The 22,113-nt window shown below is 38.7% G+C and overlaps 1 protein-coding gene across 1 annotated transcript in view; it reads left to right on the forward strand.

The window, feature by feature from the left end:
* Positions 1-22,113, forward strand: part of LOC308388051 (protocadherin-15-like) — a 219,534-nt gene that overhangs the window by 70,555 nt on the left and 126,866 nt on the right. Inside the window, exons 3-4 of the mRNA XM_080868525.1 lie at positions 8,080-8,094; positions 9,850-9,915. Coding sequence (XP_080724651.1) covers positions 8,080-8,094; positions 9,850-9,915 — 81 coding nt within the window. The remainder of the gene's footprint in view (positions 1-8,079; positions 8,095-9,849; positions 9,916-22,113) is intronic.

A 22,113-nucleotide genomic window follows, 5' to 3' on the forward strand; every position in this document is an offset into this window, starting at 1 on the left:
TAGGGGAGGAAGTCTCTGAAAGGGATTACACATCAGTAAAGTAATCCCCTTCTCTCTTACATTGTAAGCCACTAATGAATTTGATGATGCTGCAGGAATTCATTTCAGTTTCTGAGTTTCATCTTCACATTTACAATAACTACTACAGTCAATTTTTTTTTTTTACCACATAGTCATTCTTTCCACATGTGATCGTTTAAAGTTAGAACATCAAATTAATTAAACAGAGACCCACAGAGACACACCACTAATGATTTTTAAGGAAAAAAAGAGACTGAAATTGAGATTGACAATGATTGAACCACAATGGGAACAATGCAAATAGCACAGTCTGTCTCAACATACTATAAACTTAGCTGTGTGTGTGTGTGTGTGTGTGTGTGCGTGTGTGTATGTGTCCCCTTCCCCCCCTCTCATGTATGACAATCCGATTGTTCAGTCTGATGTCACTAGCCGTGTCTGGACCTAAACTCCGCTGCAGGTCCATATATCAAACGATCACTATGGCATTACTGAGAGTTGAAAAACTGTCTAAAGTCTTTCATCTTTAATAAAATGATCAGCGTTCTGCTCTACCAGGTGTAACAATTGAGTTTAACATCCAGGCATCCATGAAAACGGAATTTATGACATTTAACGGAGTTAGAAGTTAGCAGGGAGTTAGCTCGCTAGCTTCTATCTAAATACAATATAGCATGTCCTGACTGCGGGGTTTTGGAAACAAATTAAAACGTACAGCTCTGTTATCACTTCCAACATAAATGAAGACAGAAAACTAAACAGCAGTGACGTTTGTAGGGTTACTGAAGTTTGGCTAGCTGGTATATAATGATGTGCTACGTGACCGCTAGCGACACAGCTATGTTAGCATAATATAAACAAGCTAACTTTTTTTTCCACTCGATAAAAGTTAACGTGAGTGTTCTCGGTGGTCAGGAACAAATGTAATCGCATGGCAGGATGCTGTAAAAGGACCAAACTTCAGCCAGGAGAACAACTGAGATAATCCATCCATAATACGAGGTTAGTCATTCATATACTGCTGCATAGGCTGGGCTGTAGCTACATCCTAAGGTTTTAAAAACTGAGCTTAAATAAATGATTAGCGGTAATAAAAGCCGAGGGAGGTCAACAGTGATCACTGACTGTTTTAGGAGCTTTTTGAGATCAAATAGAAGAAAATACATAACATTAAGCATGTCAACAACACAAACGCCATATTAAACGCAGACTACTTTAGGCCCGGAAGTAGGATTCGTTGCGTCATCACTGAACAACCGGATAGTGAATGGATAAATGTATATGGAGCACACAGGATTCCCTGGATTCACAGATTCTCAACTGTTGTTTTGTAATCCTTAAATACATGAATAAATATTAATTACATGAGTAAACACATAAATAAATGTCTGGGAAATAAATCTTTAGAACTGTTAGTTTTATTTTCTGCCGCTGCTGTTGGTTGGTGTGAAATGCAATCTGGGATGCACTGCTGTGCCAAATTCGCACAGAGACACTGCCCGAACTATAACCACACCCCATTCGTTTGCATAATGCATGATTAGAAAAAAGAAGCTTCAGGAAATAAAAGTCTGCAGTTGCTCTAAATGACACCACGTAGTTATAATAAAAACAGCATGAAAAATATGTTGAGCTTCTCTGTAAAGACTTGTTGAACTGGAGTATATATGCGTGAAAAAGCAAGACAACCATGCTAAGAGCATTAGTGAATACATCTGAAATCAGTTTCCCACTGATGGTGTTTGCTCATTAAAAACTGCACTGAAGAGCAGATGGCAAGTCAGAATTTTCTGTATGTAAAATGAAGCATATCTACCTGAAAACAGTGCATTGTGCAGTGGTGTAAAGCTTTATCTTGTTACAACTGATGTGTGTTTTTAAAGCTAAATGTTGGTTCTAAACTCAGGGCTTTTTGACTATTTGACTATTAACAAATATAACAGCACATAATTCGAATCAAGGCATTGATCGTAAAATATTAATTGATCTTATAGATTACCGTTTAGCATCAAGAGCCAATTTAGGCTTTGATAGCGAGCCTTTGTGGACAACTGTCCTTAACCCTTTAAGATATAACACAGAATTCTCATCTGCATATGCAGCCATTTCCTGGCAGACATGTAAGGAACTGGATAGCTACCCTCTGCCCTCTGACCATCTTTTTCGAAGCCCAACTGGACCTGTTTCAGAATTCCCCACTGGACATGGATCTGTGCAAAATAAACTCCGCCAATCCAACTGGGAAATTAAAACCGTGTCCATGTTTGCTCTGTCTCTACTCATCCCTGCCCTGGGCTCTCTGCCACCCCAGGGATTAGTCATGACTCTAACCTCCAACCTTGAAGTTTTTCTAAATGGATTTTGGTCAAACCGGAGATCAGCCGACATTCCTCCCTCAGAGAGCCTACTGGTGTTGTGTCTGAAAGATGAGGGGGGAAAAAAAAATATGGAAAATACAAGAAATTATGTCATCAAGATTTTCCTGTTAGAATAACTTTCCATAGGCTGTGTTAGACATTTTCTTATCACACAGAGCCTGATATTTATATGAAAGTGGGGAAGCGTTCATGATTATGTACGGACATATGGTACAAGTCATTTTATGATAAGAGAAGCTTTGTGTTGAGTTGGCTGTTTGCCATCCATCTACAGGATGAGAGATGAGTTCCAACTTTCCTCTCTTTTGCTTTTGCCCTTTCTCATTCACCCCCCCCCCCCCCTCCCCCCGTCCCTTTTTTTTGATCCCATGCTTATTTTGACAGTTTTTAATGAGTGCCAACATCTAGAGAGGGCAAATACAGTTCACTCCAGTTTGTGAAACCATTTGCATTTCTTAGTTATTTAAATAAGATACTTCTTATCCTTTGTATGTTTGTTACAAATGTCTACGGTATTGATTGAGACAGCACGGCCCTCCTGGACCACATGCTTGTTAGGTTAGTTGTCCTTTAAAGTCTGTTTTCTGAGATATCCACTCCCTTGGAGCAGCAGTTTGATTTATTGTTTGCTAAAAAGCTGTATTTGGAGATGAAGCCACGGGAAAGCACAGGCTGTTGGAGAGGTGGCAGGTAAAAAATGCCTTCTGAAACTATATGTCAGTGAGCAAAATTCATATCATTATAGATATGGTGCTCCAGCAATGTAGTAAGCTGCCTTAAAAAGGCTTGAATTGCTTAAAAGATTGTCAGAAGACCGTCTGATTATTAAAATAACATTGAAAGAAATGTGTACAGGAGAAAAACATACTACATATATACTATGTCTGGTATTATCTACTTGTAGTACGAGGAGTGCAGACATTCCCTTAACAAGCCCTAAATAATCCAGTGTGCCATCACGAATTTTAACTTTGATTTATTTAACCATTATGACTATTTAAAAATCCTGAAAAGTTAAGCGGATGGTGTTTGTTCAGATAAAACCTATAATCTCATATTTCATGACTTTTCATAGCATGGCTTTATTTATCATATAGTGAATTTTGGGTAGTGGGGGGGTTACCACTTATATCTGTAACTGTCTTTTTGGAGTCTTTTATGACCCTTATTGAAATCTGTATAAAATACTATGCTCAGCATTTGCAGCATACCTGGTTGCCTAGTAACAGATATTGTTTACACACATCTTGGTTTAAAGACTGCATAAGCCAGAGCTGATAAGTGAATATATCGGGGATTGTAGTTAGATTTAAATAATTACTGCAGGGCTGAAGGGGTCGCTGATGGGATGTTGTGTCAGTGAAGAGCAGGGCAGAGTGTGTGACAGGTCGAGTGGAGAACCAGGCAGGTTGCTAGCGGGGGAACCATAGCTGAACTGAGTGGAGAGCCCAGTATAGTGTACTAATCCAAGCAAATAAAGAGTGAAATGTGGCTGCAAACTGGGGCAGGCCAGTGTGGACACTCAATGAGAGAGAGGCTGCAAGTCCAGTGTAGAGGAGGCAGATGTGGATGAGAAGACAAACTTGAACTCTTCTACTTAACAAAAAAAATTAGCAGGGTGGTGCAGTGGTGAGCACTGTCGCCTCACAGCAAGAAGGTCCTGAGTTCAAATCCAGTCAGAGGCCTTTCTGGTTAGAGTCTGCATGTTTTCCCCATGACTATGCGGTTCTCCCCCGGTCTACCACCAATCTTAGTGGTGATTCTAAATTAACTATAGGTGTGGATTTAAACACGGATGGTTGTCCCTTGACAAATTGGTGCCCTGTCCAAAAATTACATCCACTTTTAACTTTTCCATAACATTCTTCTTTTACAGTAGTAGTGTTGCTGTGACCTTTATGATATGTAATCAAAACAATATAAAACAATTGTAAAACTAAAATCTCTAAAACCTAATGTTGAACATTGATTTCTGTCAAAGCTTACAAAAAATAGTTATTTAAAAAATGACTTCTTTGCTCTCACTGCTGCTGTTGCAGGATGGCATTAAAATCTAGGTGATTTAAAGTGCTGGTGGTCCTGGTTTTAAAATACAAAAATGTCAGGCTCAAAGCACTTAATGTTTTCATTTACATTGTCTGAAGAATTCTCAACTCTCTGCTCCTTTGTTAAATGTTATCTTCTAGCTGGGAAAGGACTTTTTTGTTCAATTTCAAGCATTTTGCAAGTTGATTGAGGCTTGCTTGCAATCATTTTTTTCCAACTGACTTTCTTTAAGACGAGCAGTAATCATTTCGTAATTGACGTTTTACGGCTTTGAGTCAACATTGTTAGGTTGATTAGTGAGAAGATCTCTTTAGGTGAGAGCAAATTACCCCAAGGTCAAAATTAGAAGATTTTGATTGTCTGTGGATTACACTTCTGAAGTGTACAGTGCCCCAGTTTCCTTCAGTGATTGAATGCTGTTTGCTGCATTTGTCTCATCTTTATGAATCTTAAAACTCCATAGCCACCCAATAATCATTTCATTTGGAAAGCAGATTTTTGAGTCATGATTTTTTTTCTTGTTAGATTTACTGATATAACCTCTTACTGTTACCTGTTAATAAAAAATGATGATGAGAGCAATAACACAAATTAAAATGTACAGTTCTTTCATCGAAATAAACATTTGCAGTACTACATCGGTATGTCAACCAGCCAAACCTACCTAATCCTGTTTTTGACTGTTGGTCTGCTGAATTGCCAGTGAATACTTATTATATTCAAAATAGATGTAAATCATCATATCAGTAAATCTGTGAATTAACTTTAGAAACAAAATGAATACTTTGTGTCTCTTGGCGTAGCTTCAGCGTAGGCCATTATGCCTTTTGTACATAAAATTTTTCAACACAGCAAGAGAGGTGGGAACAAATATGTCTGCACTTTGTCCATCTCGGGAGCTTAAGCTGATTCTGATTGCATTATTCAGTGCTGCTTAAAGCACTTTTCAGTCTTTCTTTACAAATCAAGTGAATGAAGTGGAGTATGCTGTTTTCACACAATCTTTACACATGAAATTTCCATGCCAGCATGTGTGGTTGTGCATACAGCATGACATCATTACTGGACATTCTCTTGAAATTTTCTCACAACTATTCCTGATGGTGTGACTCAAATATCCCACTTTCTTTACTTTACCTGTACATAGAGAAGTGAAGCTGATAAACAGAAGTGGAGCTAAAAAAAAAACCAGTCCTTTCATCTACTGACGTATGACACTACATCACTGACTTCCTCATTCACTTTCGATTTGTATTGGCCGTTGCCTACAGCTCTTTTCAATGTGTGTGCATAGGCTTTCTATTATTAAATCTGGTTAAAAATACACAAAGACTGCCTAAGAGCGTTAACTGACTTCAGATATCAGATCTCATGCTGCTGCCTATCGCTCTTTTTCAGCTTTGCAATCAACTGTATCGTTTGCTCCAACTTTTCTGCTCTGTTTTGCTTTTGAATTGTTTCCTATTTTTATTGCTTGAATGGTCTTCATAAGATAGACACAACATTCACGGCTCGCAGAATATTTACACTTTGATCCTTATCTGTTTTCTTCCCTATAGCTGTACACGTCACATATGTGTAGCGTCATTTTGCTCCTGTATACAATCCTATTGTTTTTTTCCCCCATAGCATTGCATAAAAACTTGCCCTTTCCTTGCAGTGTAAAACAGACTTCCTTCTGCACACACACACACACACAAAAATATTTTCTATTCTACTTTTAGGATGGGGGCAGGTCAGATTGTTAGATGAATGCATAAGTAGTTTTCTGATGGTGTTTACTTATTTTCTATATTTGTGTTTGTTATGGTCTGCCCATTTTACCCTGCATTATTATTTTGAATGCCGCAGGAAAGCACAGACTGGGGATTTTTGGTGATGCCTTTTAGCATATTCTTTTACAAATCCAAAGAGCCACAGTAAAGTGAATTGGCCAGAAAATGTCTTTTATATTCTTTCATTCTGCTGGGAGGATTTTTCGATGGGAGGAAAGCCTGACGTAAAGCGTCATTAGAAAATATCACCCGCTGCTAAAAGGTGTAAATGTGGCAAGAAGTTGGGATCATTTCCATTTTGTAGTGAACACGACAGTGAGCACACTTTGCTGCTTTGGGTTTGTGTGTGTTTGTATTCGTATCCATTTGAATGCAGCATTACGGTTGTGCTTTGATCGCAACATAGGAAAGTTATCACTGCAAATGGAGGTGCTATTCTTTATCTCTGCTTGGTTCTGCCTTTTGTCTTCAAACCAGACTCTTCACATCTTTTCTCTCCCACTGCCGCAACTACCACTTAAAGCTACACACACATGCGCGCGCTCACACGGCCGTGCACCCGGCTAAACACTGCTCGAACACACATATGCAAAACTAACAAAACAGACTGCCTATGATCCCTTAAAGAGCTTCTCAAAATGAGTGCAAGTAACTTTTATTATGCACGCTTGCACACACATGCATACACATGCATACACACGCATGCACGCGGTCACACTCTTCTACTTCTACTTCACACAGAGTATATTCTCTCAGAGCAGATTTGCATACTGATTTTGATGTTGCTTGTTGTTTATGTCTCAGATTGCGTGGTGTGACCCAGTTGCTCTGTTCATTTTGTCGCTATTAAAGGAAATCCTATTTTTTCAGCCGAAAGGTGCAGGTTTCCTAATTGCTATAAACTCATGGAACTTTAAAATTTACTCGTCAGTACATCTCGTGAATTAGCTGTGCAACATCGGGATGGTTTAATAACTGTGAGGAATTTTAGATTAGAAAATGTAGTCTATGCCTTTTAACATAGTGTCTCTTACTGACAATAGATCTTCACTTTGACAGTAAAGGACCAAAGCAAAGATGTTTTACATGGATGCAAATTCTAGCCCCAGATAAAACGTTAATAAAATTTAGATTAGAGAGCACAAGAAACTGAAAATGCGGTTATTTGCATAAAATATCCCCTCTTCTAGCCTCAGGTTTTCATTGCTATTTAATTGCTAATTATTGTGTGTATCTACAGTTTAAAAATGCAACAACATCACATTCAGGTTTTTATCACTGATTAATGTGCACTTTCAAATACGACATTAGTAAAGGCTCATGGGTATGCATATTTAATAAGAAAACTATCCTGGCAACAGGTGCATAGTTGCACAACTGAAGTCAAGCAGAAGGTGGGTGTGAAACATTAGAGTGCTGACTGTTGATGTGGTGTCATTATTTCCATCTCTGATTACATGTAATGTCAGACGACACCACCTGAAAGCAAGCTGCTTCAGATTCAATGAATAACAAGATGGAGGCCATTTAAAAGAAGGATAGAAAGATGTTTTGAGTAACTAGTAAAAGGCTTCTGCTGACCTTCTTTTTCTCTTTCACAAGCACAGAATTTATACTTTAACTTGATTTCATTTTTCCTGCATACAACATTTCTCAAAACAGTCAGCTGCTGGCAGAAAGAATAGATCGACTGGCCATTTCTCCAAAAACTGTGTGGGGTTTGCTAATACCCACAATTTTGAGAGGTCTCTTGAGTTTATATTCCATTAAACTGCCTCTCTTCAGCCCTGTTTTCTAATATCTCTTCCTATTTTATGATGATATTTTTTTCTATTTCTTCTATTTCTAACCTCCTTCAGACTGGCACTATGAGGGTAAGAGGGCAATCATCTGTTGTCTGTTTTCCTTTTGTATTTTAACATTCCCATATTCTCCCTTTTTGCCATTTCTCTCTACCTCTTCTATGAATGACATTTAATCCTGAACTTTCCTTACATTGGCTGTGGAGAGCGTTGCCTTGCAGCACCTATTCATCTGGGCTAGACGTTTTCCTTTCTCCTGTCTCCACCTCTCCTGCTGCCCCATCTGCTGTTGTCTGTCAAGCTGCCATTACCTGTGTCCCATGTGCTCGTACCATCTAGCTGCTGTGACCTCCATCTGTGAAGCCATTCTCGTCAGTGCTCTGCTTATGATGTTGCCACATGCTTTCACCACCCTGCTTGTCTGGTGTCACTATCGCACAGTCCATTGCTGCTGATGGTTCTGTGGCAGCAGTCATTGATGCCACCTGTTGTAAAATGATACATCAGCATGACAGCATCTGTGTGACACTGAGAGAAAATGTTGACATTCATTTCCTTACAGCTGCGAAATATGAACAGTGTCAGGGTTTTTTTTTTATCAATTAATTTGCAATTTTAGCATAATTCTGTGACATACCATATATGAGCACTTTATTTATGATTACTACTGTGACTACTGTACATGTAAATGTATTGCTGTCACTAGGAGTGATGATACCACTGTAATTTCAGCATTTATTTTTCTTCATGAAATCTAAATCTTTAGACATTATTTGAAAATATAATACACTGCTCAAAAAAAGTTAAAGGAACACTTTGAAAACACATCAAATTACAGTAGGCAAAACAAATCATGCTGGATATCTGTACTGATATGCACTGGGTAATGTGTGCTGTCATGAAACTGATCAACCTCACAGGGCTAAATTCAAAGAGACCTCGAAAATCAAAGTGAAAAAAATGGTGTTCTGTCAAAATTTAATTGGATTAACTTAAACATGTCCCCCTATTCTATATAGAACTGCAGGGTTTGAGCACAGCGCTCACTAGAGGATGTGAGGCCCTCAGAGAGATTCATACCAGTGGCCTGCTGGAGTGCTAATTTTGTAGTGCTCATCCTCTGCAAAGGAGCAGATACTGGTCATGCAGAAGGGTTAAGGACCTTCTAGGGCCTGTCCACCTCTCCTGTCTCTTAGAATCTCTTGTTGGAGTTGGACTACCTGTGCAACCTCTATAGGGTCCAGGTATTGCCTCATGCTAACAGTAGTGACACTGACCCTAGCCAAATTGAAAATTAGTTAAAATACAGTTAAAAGATGAGGAGGGGAAAATGCCTCCCCCTTTAAAACCATTCCCATTTTGGGGTTTGTCTCATTGTTGCACCTCTAGTGCACCTGTTGTTAATGCCATTAACACTAAAGCTGCTGAAACTGATTAACAACCCCCTCTGCTACTTAACTGATTAAGTTAACTGATTGAGTTGATGATGGTAAATGGCCTGTATTTGTATAGCGCTTTACTAGTCCCTAAGGACCCCAAAGCGCTTTACACATCCAGTCATCCACCCATTCATACACACATTCACACACTGGTGATGATGAAGTAAATTAAACTGATTAAGTGTTCCTTGAATGTTTTTTTTGTTTGTTTGTTCTTTTGAGCAGTGTATATATGAAATGATTATATTCCCAGTTTGGTAAGACTGCTATCTCTGCTTTAGGTGTTCACTATTGTTCTTTATCATTGTGTCATTCTGGTGATGTAACCAGAATTAAATGAATATCATATGCAGACATAGTTTTTAATTTTTTTTTCTTGCATACGCAGAGTGTAAGCTGTCCCGGCCTGGTCCCCCTGCAACCATAGTCACTGTTGACGAGGAGAGCCCAAATGGTACGTGCCAGTTTCACGCCTATGTTTCTGTCTGTATTCCCACGTCACAATGTATTCCAATGTATGGTAATTGCTACTGCACTTAAACGTTGTGTATTGCACTGTTGGGATTTGGTACAGAGTGTTTTTTGTCATGAATACATAGATTGGTACTTATATAGCGCAAGCTAAATAAGCCTCATTCAGCCAGTCATACACTCAAGCACTATTTTCTATGCCAAAGTGCTTTTATTATAATATAATTTTTCATCTAGTGTGGACTTGTAGTTTATGGTAAATGGTTCTTATATAGTGCTTTTCTACTTAATCTGAGCACTGCTGCTGAGCAGTGCTTTACACAACTTGTACATTGACCCAAGCACTTCCTATCTAAAATTCACACACGCATTCATACGCAGGGTTAGTAGCTTTCCCAAGGACATTTGGCACGTAGACTGGAGCAGACTGGGATCGAACTGCCAACTTTCCAGTTAGTAGGTGGCCTGCTCTACCACATGAGCTACAGCCACAGTTGATGGCACTTGATACTGATAGTTGGTTATAAGAGATGTTATGTCTAAGATGTCATAATTTTTATTGTGCTTTAAATTAAAGATCGGTTCCCTGCGTTTTCGATGTGTACTTTGCTACTGTTCTCCCAGGGTGAATCAGAAATATGCCTGTGTGTGTGCATCTGAATGAATACAGATGGTGTTTGGCATACAGACGTGATGTGGGGCTCCATTAATGAGTTGTCTGCTCCCTGCACAGGTTGTATTTTGTATAGCTGTGCTTCAGCAGTACACAAATCACTGAACCATAGATCAGACATGCAGCGTTTGAGTGGGTCAGGTGAAACTGTTCAGCTCCTCCCCTTCTTTTCTCCCTTCATCTTCTCTCTGGCCTCTCCGTTAACTGTTTCTACGTTATAGCAGTCTCTGTTTTTTGTGAGTGTTTGCCGTCTGGATTTTGCTCATGATGAGTATGTCTTTACATGTAAATATGTGCCTGCATGTGATAACTGTTACTTGGGAGGTGCTATATGTTCACTGAGGGAATGAGAAATGCTTTTCCCTAAATGGAGCAGGTGTGTCTTTGTCTCACTCATCTCTCCCTGCAGATATTAGTACTGCAGGTTAACAGAGTTTAATGAGCAGCTCTCAGTACAGATGGCATCCAGAGCTTATTTATACAGTCAAAATACAATTTCACAGATGCTCCACTTACAGAGTACACTGTATGCACTCTGGGCACTGTTTTTGTTTGTTTTTTGTTGCCTGTGTATCTTACAGAGAGGAATCATATGTTCATAAATGCATGCACATTATGTGAATATTTGTATCCCGAGAGTACAAATGACTGTCTCTGTGTCAGATCAGGTCACCTATTCATCAGCGCAATAAAAAAACAATTCAGGCCGTCATAGTGTCTCACCTACTCCTTCCTGTGTGTGTGTGTGTGTGTGTGTGTGTGTGTGTGTGTGTGTGTGTGTGTATGCAGCTGTGATTTGGGGCTTTGATCGATTGCTGGGGGAATTTGTGAGATGGAGGTAGCCAAGCCTGTATCCGAAAGCCTCTCTCGCCCCACATGTGCCTATGCACTGTGTGAGGGATTTGCACTAATCTTCCTCATAAAGCTCTCATTTACCTGGGATATGGGTCTCTTCTGGCTCCACCATCCTTTTATTTATCTCTCTGTGATGAAACAGGCAGAGCCCATCCTCACCATAATGGAATGTAAAACAGGAAACCTGCCGTTATTGACCAAAGCAATTATCCATCTAAATGTGTTTCATTTCTTCTCTTCTGTCACACAGAAACCATACAAATGGCACATAATAAGATCCCATCTCTTCGGAGCATTTGCCTTTACATTCATTCATGTGTGTGAATGGGAAAGCAAACAACATAATCACTCTTCTGTCTGGCTTTGTTTGGTCAGGGTCAGAAAAGATAGACAAACAAATAAATATATAATCCTCTTCCCCCTGCCTTCTCAGAAGAACAAATTTGATCTGAGGCAGAAGAGCCAAAAAAAGTATACGGTTCCCCGTGGAGGAGGTGTGCTGCTCAGAAACATAATAACATTTGCAACTGTCAAAGCGCTGTATCAGGAGTTGTTCATTTATTGATTGTCTGTGAAGATTTATATTTGACTCAGCTAAGAGGATAGTACTTGGTATGGACGTTGTGAAAGAAGTACATTTTCTTGTCCTTTTTCATTTCGGTTTGCTTTTTTTTTTTTTTCTTTCCTTTTTGTTCTTGGAGGTTCTTATTTTAGAAAAAGGAGAGAAATCAGGAGCGGATAGCAGCACAGTTGCTCAAATGAAGCATAACATGTTTAATTTATCTGAGCTGTTGCTTCTGCAGATCCACTGACAGGTGCCAGGCGCGACACATAAAGTCTCACTCACTCCATGAGTCGATCACAATTGGGAAGACAAAGCTTGTTTTCTATAGGCTCCTTTGCTTATTCAGCCCATGAGCTTAATCCAAAAGCATTTAATCAGATTGGAGAGATTTCTATCTCATTGTTTAGGGGCAGCTGCATATGTGGAGAGAGAAAAGAATCGAGTAGAGAGAGAGCTTCCTGCAACAGCAGCGAGGAATCGGAGTATCCATAAATAAGTATGCTCTCTCTGAACTTGGCTCTGTAAATTCGCGATTTGTATCAACTGTTGCCTGAAGCGTGTGAATATCCCGTTAACCCCCCTGTTTATCGAGCAGTTTACGTAGTTTAGGAAATCATAAATGAGTGTTACTGAAGGGCTTTCATAAAGGGAAGTCAATCTAGCAAAATGAAATGCAGTGTGCTGCTAAGGTAGATCCAGTCTGAACTGTGATAAGTAGTTGCATTTTGATCAGTGCTGACAGGCACTAACACAATCAAAGTAAAAATCCTCCACAGATACTTCAAGTTGTTACTTATTTGGTTGTCATGTAAAGACTTTTATTTATTTTTTATTGCAAGTTATTGTTAATTTGCATATTTTGTCAAAAGAAAATCTATACCTATATATATAAACTATGCTCCACGCTATTACTTAAAAGCTTATTTACTGGTGTTTGATTTTTGGCATCGCTTAATTTTTCAGTAATTTCAAGTTAAACATATTTTTATGATGAAATCAGCAATCGTCTGTAATATCGCAGGTTCTTTACCTTGCAATATAAACTGCCTTGAAGCAACTGTTGTTGTGATTTGGTGCTTCAATTCATTGAATTGAATTTCACCCCATTCTAAGATAGCTAAAATGAGCACAAAATCAACCAGTGCAGAGATATAATCTCTCCAGCATGTGCTGGGTCATCCCTGGGGCCTCCTCCAGGACATGCCCAGAACTCCTGAACGACCATGCTCCTCACGCTGTCTGAAGGAGAGCCCAATACATTTTGGAGGAAGTTTATTTCTGCCACTTGTATCTTCAGTCTTATTATTCTGGTCACTGCCCACAGCTCGTGGTCATAGGAGAGAGTAAGTACAAAGCTAGACCTGTAACTAGACACCTTCACTTTCACGTCCAGCTGTGTATTCACCACAACAGACAGCGTACAGTGTCCATATTACAGCAGACGCTGCTCCAATATGTCTTTAACCTCCATTCTTCCCTCACTCATGAACAGCACCCCAACATACTCCTTCACCTGGGGCAGCAACTTGTTCCCGACCTGACCTGGCTGAGAACCATGGCCTCAACCTTGGAGTTGCTAATTCTTATTCCAGACACCATCCCAGTACAAGCTGCAAAAAGCAGAGATGAGATTCTGAGATCCTCAAATTTGACATCGTCACATTTTTAGGCGGCACCTAAAAATTCTGTCCATAAATATTATGACTAGAATCTTTGACAAAGGGCAGCCCTGGTGGAGACTGGCACCCAATAAGAATGAGTCTGACTTGTGCCTGACAATGTGACTTGCCTTTACCTGAAACAACAAAAAGCAACAAAAAGCTACAGACACACTATATGCACTATACGTGCTATGCTCACGGCATGTTGTAATGTGACAGGAGAAGCAAACAGTTTCTACCTCCCACCTTTGTTTTCGGGACCAAAGGTAACATCTTTTTGGAGTAGATTTTCCGGCCGATCATTGGGCAGTCACATCAGCAGATAGTGTTTTCCTCACTCCCAGGAGGGTTATTGCTGCTTGGATTGGGGCTTGAGGTGTAGGAACTCTAGTTCCCGTTTCATGTGTGGCACAATCTGGAAATGTCTCCACTCTTTCAGGTAAAAACAGCGATGTCTCTAATGTTCCAGTCTGGGAATTTGCCCATGTAGATGATAACAGAGGCTTTTCCCTTCAACATGAATGAATGAAGTGTCATTGATACTGTTATCTTATTTTCATTGATACTGTATAATTTAATGTTTGACCCAAAAGGTTTTGGTAAACAGTAATTGCATATATATATTTCCTTTTATTTTTGGTTTTATTTTTGTTTTTTTCGTCCCGTGGGACGCCAAAATATTTTTTGCATAGGACCATCCATCCATTCACTACTGCTTATCCTTTTCAGGGTCGCGGGGGGTGCTGGAGCCAATCCCAGCTGTCATAGGGCGAGAGGCAGGGTGCACCCTGGACAGGTCGCCAGTCTGTCGCAGGGCTAAAACACAGGGACAGACAACCATTCACACTCACATTCACACCTAGTGGCAATTTGGATTATCCAATTAACCTATCCCCACAAACTGCATGTCTTTGGACGGTGGGAGGAAGCCGGAGTACCCGGAGGGAACCCACGCAGACACGGGGAGAACATGCAAACTCCACACAGAAAGACCCCGGCCTGATGGTGGAATTGAACTCAGGACCTTCTTGCTGTGCGGCAACAGTGCTAACCACCGTGCCGCCCGCATAGGACCAATGAAGGCAAAATTTAAAACGGTGACATAATTGGGAACAAACTGAATTAGCCAGTTGACAGGATGAGGGTTAGGATACACTAAATGACAGAGAAATTCCACAGGTGCATCTGGCACTATTACTTCTGTGCTGCCATACTGTTAAGAGAGAGAGAGAGACTGGGGCGTTTACTTCCTAGTATATTGGGATAGACACCATATGTTGCTGGGAAAACACCAAGTTATGGTTAATTTTGTCTGTATATGTTGCTGAATGAGCTAACCTACTGTAATTATTCAATACAAAGAGTACTAATATTAGCTGATCAACTACATGTAGATGTTATTAAGTCTAAAAAATTGCCTGGTTTTCTTTCACTTTTTGTTGTTATAGATACACTTTTTTTAACCTCTTTATTTCTACTCTAATTATATTTAAAAGAAAAAAAATATTATGTTCTGACCCAGAGGGCCAAGGGGCTTGCATTGTGGTGAGTGTATTGCAAATCCTGGGGAGAGGTCTAGCTTAAATTTGTAGCCACTGAGATATACCTTGACTTACACTTATTGTTATGACAAGGCCGTCTTATTAACAAACTGTTAACAATATAATATATAATGCCATGCAAACTGAATAACTAACTTTCTTTAGTTTCATGAGGTTCATGTTATTTTAATAAGACAATTCATAAAATGTTCCTTCCTCCGCTTCTTCACGCTTGTCTCTGAACTTGCATCACATTGAGTGAATACAGCACTAGAGTCTGTATGAAGATGAGTGAGTCACTTAAAACTTGTGGAGCACTTCAGCTGTTTTCTCTGGTTTGTTGTCAAGTCCTTCCCCTCGCTGCTTCATTGGTGTGTTGGGTTTTAAGACCCACGATAACTAGCACAGCGTAACCTTGACATGGAATTAAAAGATTTGAGAGAGCTGAACAAATGGCAAACACAATATGTGTCATTGCTGAATGTCTTTTTAAAGGTCTCTCAGCTCATCCGTGATGACTACTTCAGTGAGTGCTGAGTGGTGAAGGGTTTCCACGTGTGTAAAATACCAGGAGTATTCTGGTTATCTGGTATTCAAAGGGCTTGTAGGCATTTTTTAGTAAGTGTTAAATGTGTTATGTTTAAACGATTAATGAGATCCAGCGTACGTGTGTGTTTTTCTCAGCCACCAAGGACTCATTAATTTCTCTCCTTAAAGTGAACTCAATCCCTCAGACTGTGTGTCTCCACCAGGGTTGTCATTAGTTCAATCATCCTCTCAAGTTGCTTCATTCCTTTATATCAACATGTTGCATAGTTGGTCTGTTTCAAGGCTTTCCCTTTCTTTATGTCGACTTATTTCTTTTCTTTTTCTTTTTATGACACAGTGACTAAAGATGCTTGCACTGGCTGGGAATTAAACGTGTACTTCAGATTAGGGATCAGTTTTTTCAATTAAAATTGAGCCACATTTGGTTGTAGCTGAAAAAAAATGTAATTTTATTCAATTAATTGCACCTGGAAGGCAGTAACATTCGTCCAAGGTTTGCCCAACAGTGGGGTAGGTGTCTGGTGAAACACCCCCAGGCATGTAACACTTTCTTTTGCTTCACTAAGACGAATCTTCAAACACCTTTTAGTCCTGAATGTGACTGGACTCAAACAATAGTAGCTGTCTGGAAGGGAGCAAATTGATGTGTGGGACTTTCAGTACCACCCTGTACAAATAGCACAGGTATAATTTGTAAGTCTTGCTCCAAGTGTGTTGAAAACTTATTGATCCCAAGAGAAAGATGAGATCCTGCGTTCCACTATTGCCCTGAACTGAAACTGTCCCTGCAATGCTGGAGCTGCCTTTGAGATCAGTACTCTGGAAATATAATTGTTATGTTTGCATTTCAACGTGGAAATAAATGGAAAACAAAAAAGAGTTACTTATGGTTTCATCACTTAAGTGACAAGAAGATATATCAAACTACTGCTATTCAGATGCAGAATGGTGCTATATTTTGGCAGGGGCTGTCATTAAATTCACAAATACGATGAAAAAAGCAAACAAATAAGATTATAATGTGCTTTTCATAATAGCATTATGATTGTTGTTGTGCAGAGCATGCTTTTATTAAATCAGTTTTCTCCTGACTTTAACAACTTCAGTTTTATTTTATATTCCACGCACACTTAGTTGGGCATAAAGGCTCATTTATGTAGTCAAATACTTGTTATTCCACCTTTTTTCATTATAAAGGAATATATGCACTACCATACTACTGCTGTGAAATCCATTCTATACCTACGAAAAACAGGCACAAAGCGATGAGAGATTATTGACAGATTTTACAGTATATTACCTGAGTCTAGTAGAACCTACCGTAGAACACATAGCTAAAGACTGCAAACCATCTGGCTTAGCAGTACATTTCAGAACAGAGAAGTTCAAACCTAAAAGACTGATAAGAATTTAACCTTTTCTTAGTTTTGAAATTCACCAGATTCAAGGGTGCAGAAAAAAGCATTTTCCTCCTGATTTCTGTCTTCTCTTTTGTATATTTGTCTTATACAAATACATTTTAATATTACACAAAGGTGACTGAGTAAATAGAAAATGCAGTTTTTAAATGATGACAAAGCTATCCAAACCTACCTGTGCAGAGAAACAGTAAAAGATAAAAGATTTCAACAAAGGATATATCATGCCACGATCTAAAGCAACTCAAGTACATGTGAGAAGCAAAGTTATTGACGTCAGTCAGTCTGGAAAGTCCAATTCTCAGGCTTTGGGAGTCCAGTGAATCACAGTGAACTTCCTAGGAAAAATACAGCAACAGTACAAGACGACTCATCAAGGGAGTCTCGAGGACTCATCTCAAATTTGCCAGAAAATATCTTGATGATCAAAAAAACCTTTGTGAAAATATTCTGTGGACTAAAGAGACAAAAGCGGAATTTTTTTGAGCTCTGTTATATCTGATGTAAACCTTACGTCACAGCAAACATGTCAATCAAACATGGTGGTGGTACAGAAGAGGAAACATCTGGACAAACTAAGGCCTGTACATCTGTACATCTGTTGCTCAAACAAAAGGAGTCCTGCTGGCTTCTGTTCACATGCATGTGGGCATTAGTGAAATGAGTGCATATAGCTTGTTGTAGTAACGTTATAGTCTGTGAACATTTATGTATTTTTGAAAATGATTTTCTGTAGATGTTTGATTAAGGATTCAATATAAAGGCTATGTTCCCCGTTCTGTGTTAGACGTGTACACATACACAGACACAAACAAAGATTGGTCTCAGTTCTATGATCACGGCCAGTTGTCATGATTGCTAGGTCATCAACATATAATTAGAGCGTAGCTAAAAGGCCCGGATTAGTGCACAACACCTGTTCCTTGTGGATTAGAGAGCAAAACAGGAGGGGAGGGGAGGGCATTCAGTGAGCCTCACTTACACACTCCATGCAGGACACAATGAATACCTCAGTAATACATTTATATATTTCTGTATATTTTGTGCCTAACAAGCTGTTTTTAATTTGGTTCAATTTATTATAAACTCTCTGCTTTCCAGGCACCGAAAGTCTTTGTTAATCAGATTGACAGTGGCCTGCAACAGCCTGTACCTCACTGTCTACTTGCATCTAATTAGACTAGTGTGTGTGATAATTCTATTTTTTATTTTTTTGTTCAGAAGTGGAGTACATGTTTTAGTGTTTGATGTGCAAATAAAGACACCAATTACAGTATATTGTTGAGATAAACGGTCAGCATAATTACATCTGTTCTTGTTGTAAATCGCTTTGTGCTTATCCTCATTACACCATAGAAGCAGGCCATTCATTTTTTTGTGTGCTGCACTGTGTTATTATTTGCATGAAAATACTTGAATTCTTTGGGGTTTTAAATATCAATGAAAAATGCTCAGCCTCTGAGATGCAAATAATCCCTGAGTCAAATTGCCTAATCTAAGATAATGTGTTTACTTTATGCACGATCAGGGAAAATCACAACATGTTAATTAAACGTTCCATACTTAACTCACCCAAACAATTTTGTTTTCTCTCACTACATTTTTTTTTAAGGCAGCAGAAAAAAAAAAGTCTGTTTTATCAGTCCCGAGGCTGGCTGATGTTAGCATACATCCCTCACTACATTATTCAGCTGGTTTTCCCAAGAATATGATGGGATTGTCACCTTAGATTAATAGTGTCATCATGGAATATGTGGGGGTTTTTTTATTATTCACATCTCTCTAAGGGAATCCCACAGTAGTAGCCTATACATGAAGAGACTATAGAGCAGAATGATTATTTTCCACACTGTATTGTGCACACAGGCAGCCTGGAAACTTAAATCTATAAAAGTTTGGCCTCTACATAAGCAGCGCCACAGAAAAACCTGGTCAACAAATAAGTGTGAAAATTGTTTAGACATTCTGTCCAGGCGGTTTACATATATAAATAAGCTTTTCAACCTACTTTTATCTTTTTAGATGTAGAACTCACGGGAGAATAGAAGTGTTTTTTTTTTTTTGTGTGTTTTTTTTTTTTTTTTTTAAAGCTGCAGCGTTAACAATGTTACCCAGCATTGTTAATGGCATCATTTGCAGAAAGGAAATGCAGAAAACATGTCAGGTTGATTCCACATACATGGAATATTTCGTTATTATATAAATGATATTTTGCTGAAACAGTTACTGGAACACGTGTTTTAAGTTTCAACTAAAGCTTCAGCTGCTATAACCAACCATGTTCCAGTGACTCCTGACCAACCTGAACTGTGTAGCACTTGTATTTGGGTATTTCTCTGTTCCTCTCTGGGTGCTGTCAGCTCCTGCTAGTTCATCTGTAATGTGTGCTTTTATTCATGGGTGTTTTTATAGCTTGTGGCTGATTCGTTTGAATTGTCTTAGCTATAACATATTTAGCTAACTGGCCAATGATGTTGCGTTATGATAATGTTTTTTTTGTTTTTGTTTGTTGTTGTTGTTTTGTCACATCTCAATACAGCACAAAAAAACCCAATATCACACAGTCAGGGTCAGCAGAATGTGTCATTTGGGAACAATGGGAACAGTACCCCTGAGAAATTATGATCGGTAAAGTCTGCACTCACTAGTCCCTGCTGTTGGCTCTGCACCGATTGTCCATGCACACCATCAGCCCGTTTGTGCTTTTCTCTTGGGCTCCAGGATTTAACTGGGAGCTGGTTTACATACTGGTTTGTCTTTACCGTTTGTTATTGTCAGAATAAAAATATCGTTGTAATTCTTCGTCTTCATGACTTAACACTGCATTAACATAGTGCTTGTCCTTGGAGCAATACAAGATTTGGGAGCTTTTGGAGCAAATGAAAGTATCTGTGGGTGCATTGTTCTTCAGCCCTGTTAATAGCAGCCTTGACTCTTTTGAATGGTTTTGCTTATTATCAGCAAAAAGGAATCATGGTTTTAGTTATTCATTGTATATACAGTAATATCCAAAGGTTTTGGTGGAATTATATCATTATATCCCACACATATTATAGATATGTGTGGGAACTAGCATAGGTTGTTTCTCCTTAAACTTAGTTAAGTATGCTCTTTAGCATAAATATGTGCTGCCTGTATTATTGGATATATTTGTGTTTGTCAGCTGGTAATTCACATTCATCTTTTGATTAGATATAGAGGATTCGTCATTCATTTTCAAACACATATAATGAGATCAAGGATTAGTTTAATCCTCACATCAGTTTGAACAGACATTAAAATGATTGGCCATTCATGTTTCATGTTTGGAGCAAGCAATACAATCTGAAAAGCAGAGTGTGCAGTGTTGTGCAACAATAGAAAGATGACCGCTTAGGCTAATCTGTTTTTTTTTTTTTTTTTATATATAAGATGACCAGAATCCTACTTGTTGGATAAAGCATTTTATGCAATTTGCCTTTTCTAATTATTCAGACTTTTTTTTGTTTAGCTTTTATTTATTATTGATTTATTTACTTTTTGACAATGGAAGGACGACAGGGTAGCTAAGAGAAAGACCAGGAAGAAGGCATGCACTTAATGGCCTGAGGGCAGATTTGAACCCAGGCCCCTCTGCTAGCCTTTGACTCACTTGCTCAATCCAGTGCGCTTAAACTGGCTACCCTAGTCAGACTCCTCACATCCAGTAACATCTCTTGTTTCACCACCTGGAGGCTGGCTGGGTCATTGTGGTGGCAGATTGACAAAAAAAACACCTCTTAGGTTTTATTCTACTAAATCACACCACTGCCAGCTCTAATTCCTAAAGAGAATCGATTTCTAACTTTTTGTTCAAGGGATGACAACGATGCTTTAGCCAGTCTGAGATTCAGAAAAATCTGAACAAACACTGAATTCACACAGAAAGCACTGCGTCTAAGAATATCATTATAAGGATTATTGAGTGCCTATAGTCGGGTTAGGGTTAGGGTAAAAATCAAGTTTTTATGAGTTCTTGAGAAGTTATTTGCTCCAAAATAAAGAAAGCTGTCTCACCTACTTAACTGTTGAGACTGTAGAGTCAAAAATAGACAAAGTTTTGCAATATTAACTTGCTCATTGTTATCGACAAGATGTCGACTTTTCTTTTGATCCCTCATCATCTTTTCTGCATTTTATTTGTTGCAAATCAGAAAAGATGAGAGAAACCGGTTGACTGGAAGACATGATGATTATTATTGGCTTGTGTTGATATGCATTATTATTAAAATTATTGTTGTATAGACATTATGACTGTGGTAACATGCACACAACAAACTCATGTTTTTTATATATATATAACTGAATACTTAAAGCTGTATTAATGATTGCATATGTATTGTTTTCTTTCATGCGACTAATAGCCAAATTTTATCTTTAAACATTTTCTTAGTTGGCCTAAAGGGTTCTTGTATTTCTAATACAATGTGTAGAAACTTGTTTTATTAGATAAAACTGCTAATGTTTTTATTTTCTGTAAAGCATTTTAATTGGCTTGTTTATTAAGGCCTTGCAATAATCAAATTCGCAATAGCTGTGATAAAACTGCAGAGTATTAGGGTGATTGTTTGTTGACACCCAAACCACATTGTTAGGTTTAGAAAATGTGTTTTTTAAAATGTTTCACTTCAGCTGTTGAATAAATGGGCATAGTTGTAACGAAGCACTTTTGTTAGTGTGTTTATCTTAGAACGTTAATCGGGAATTTTAAGGACCGTTATTTCAAAAATATGTTTGGATGTCATTTAACGAGAACAGGAAACAGTGTCTGGGTTAAACGTAGCTGTCAGCATCAAAAAACTTGTTTTTCTGTCCTATAACAGTTTTGGCTGTGTTGGTGAATATGCATCAATCTTTCCCAAAGCTTAAAAAATTGAGAGATCCACTTGCCCCATCTCTCA

Source organism: Rhamphochromis sp. 'chilingali', assembly GCF_963969265.1.
Source record: "Rhamphochromis sp. 'chilingali' genome assembly, chromosome: 20".
Taxonomy (NCBI): domain Eukaryota; kingdom Metazoa; phylum Chordata; class Actinopteri; order Cichliformes; family Cichlidae; genus Rhamphochromis; species Rhamphochromis sp. 'chilingali'.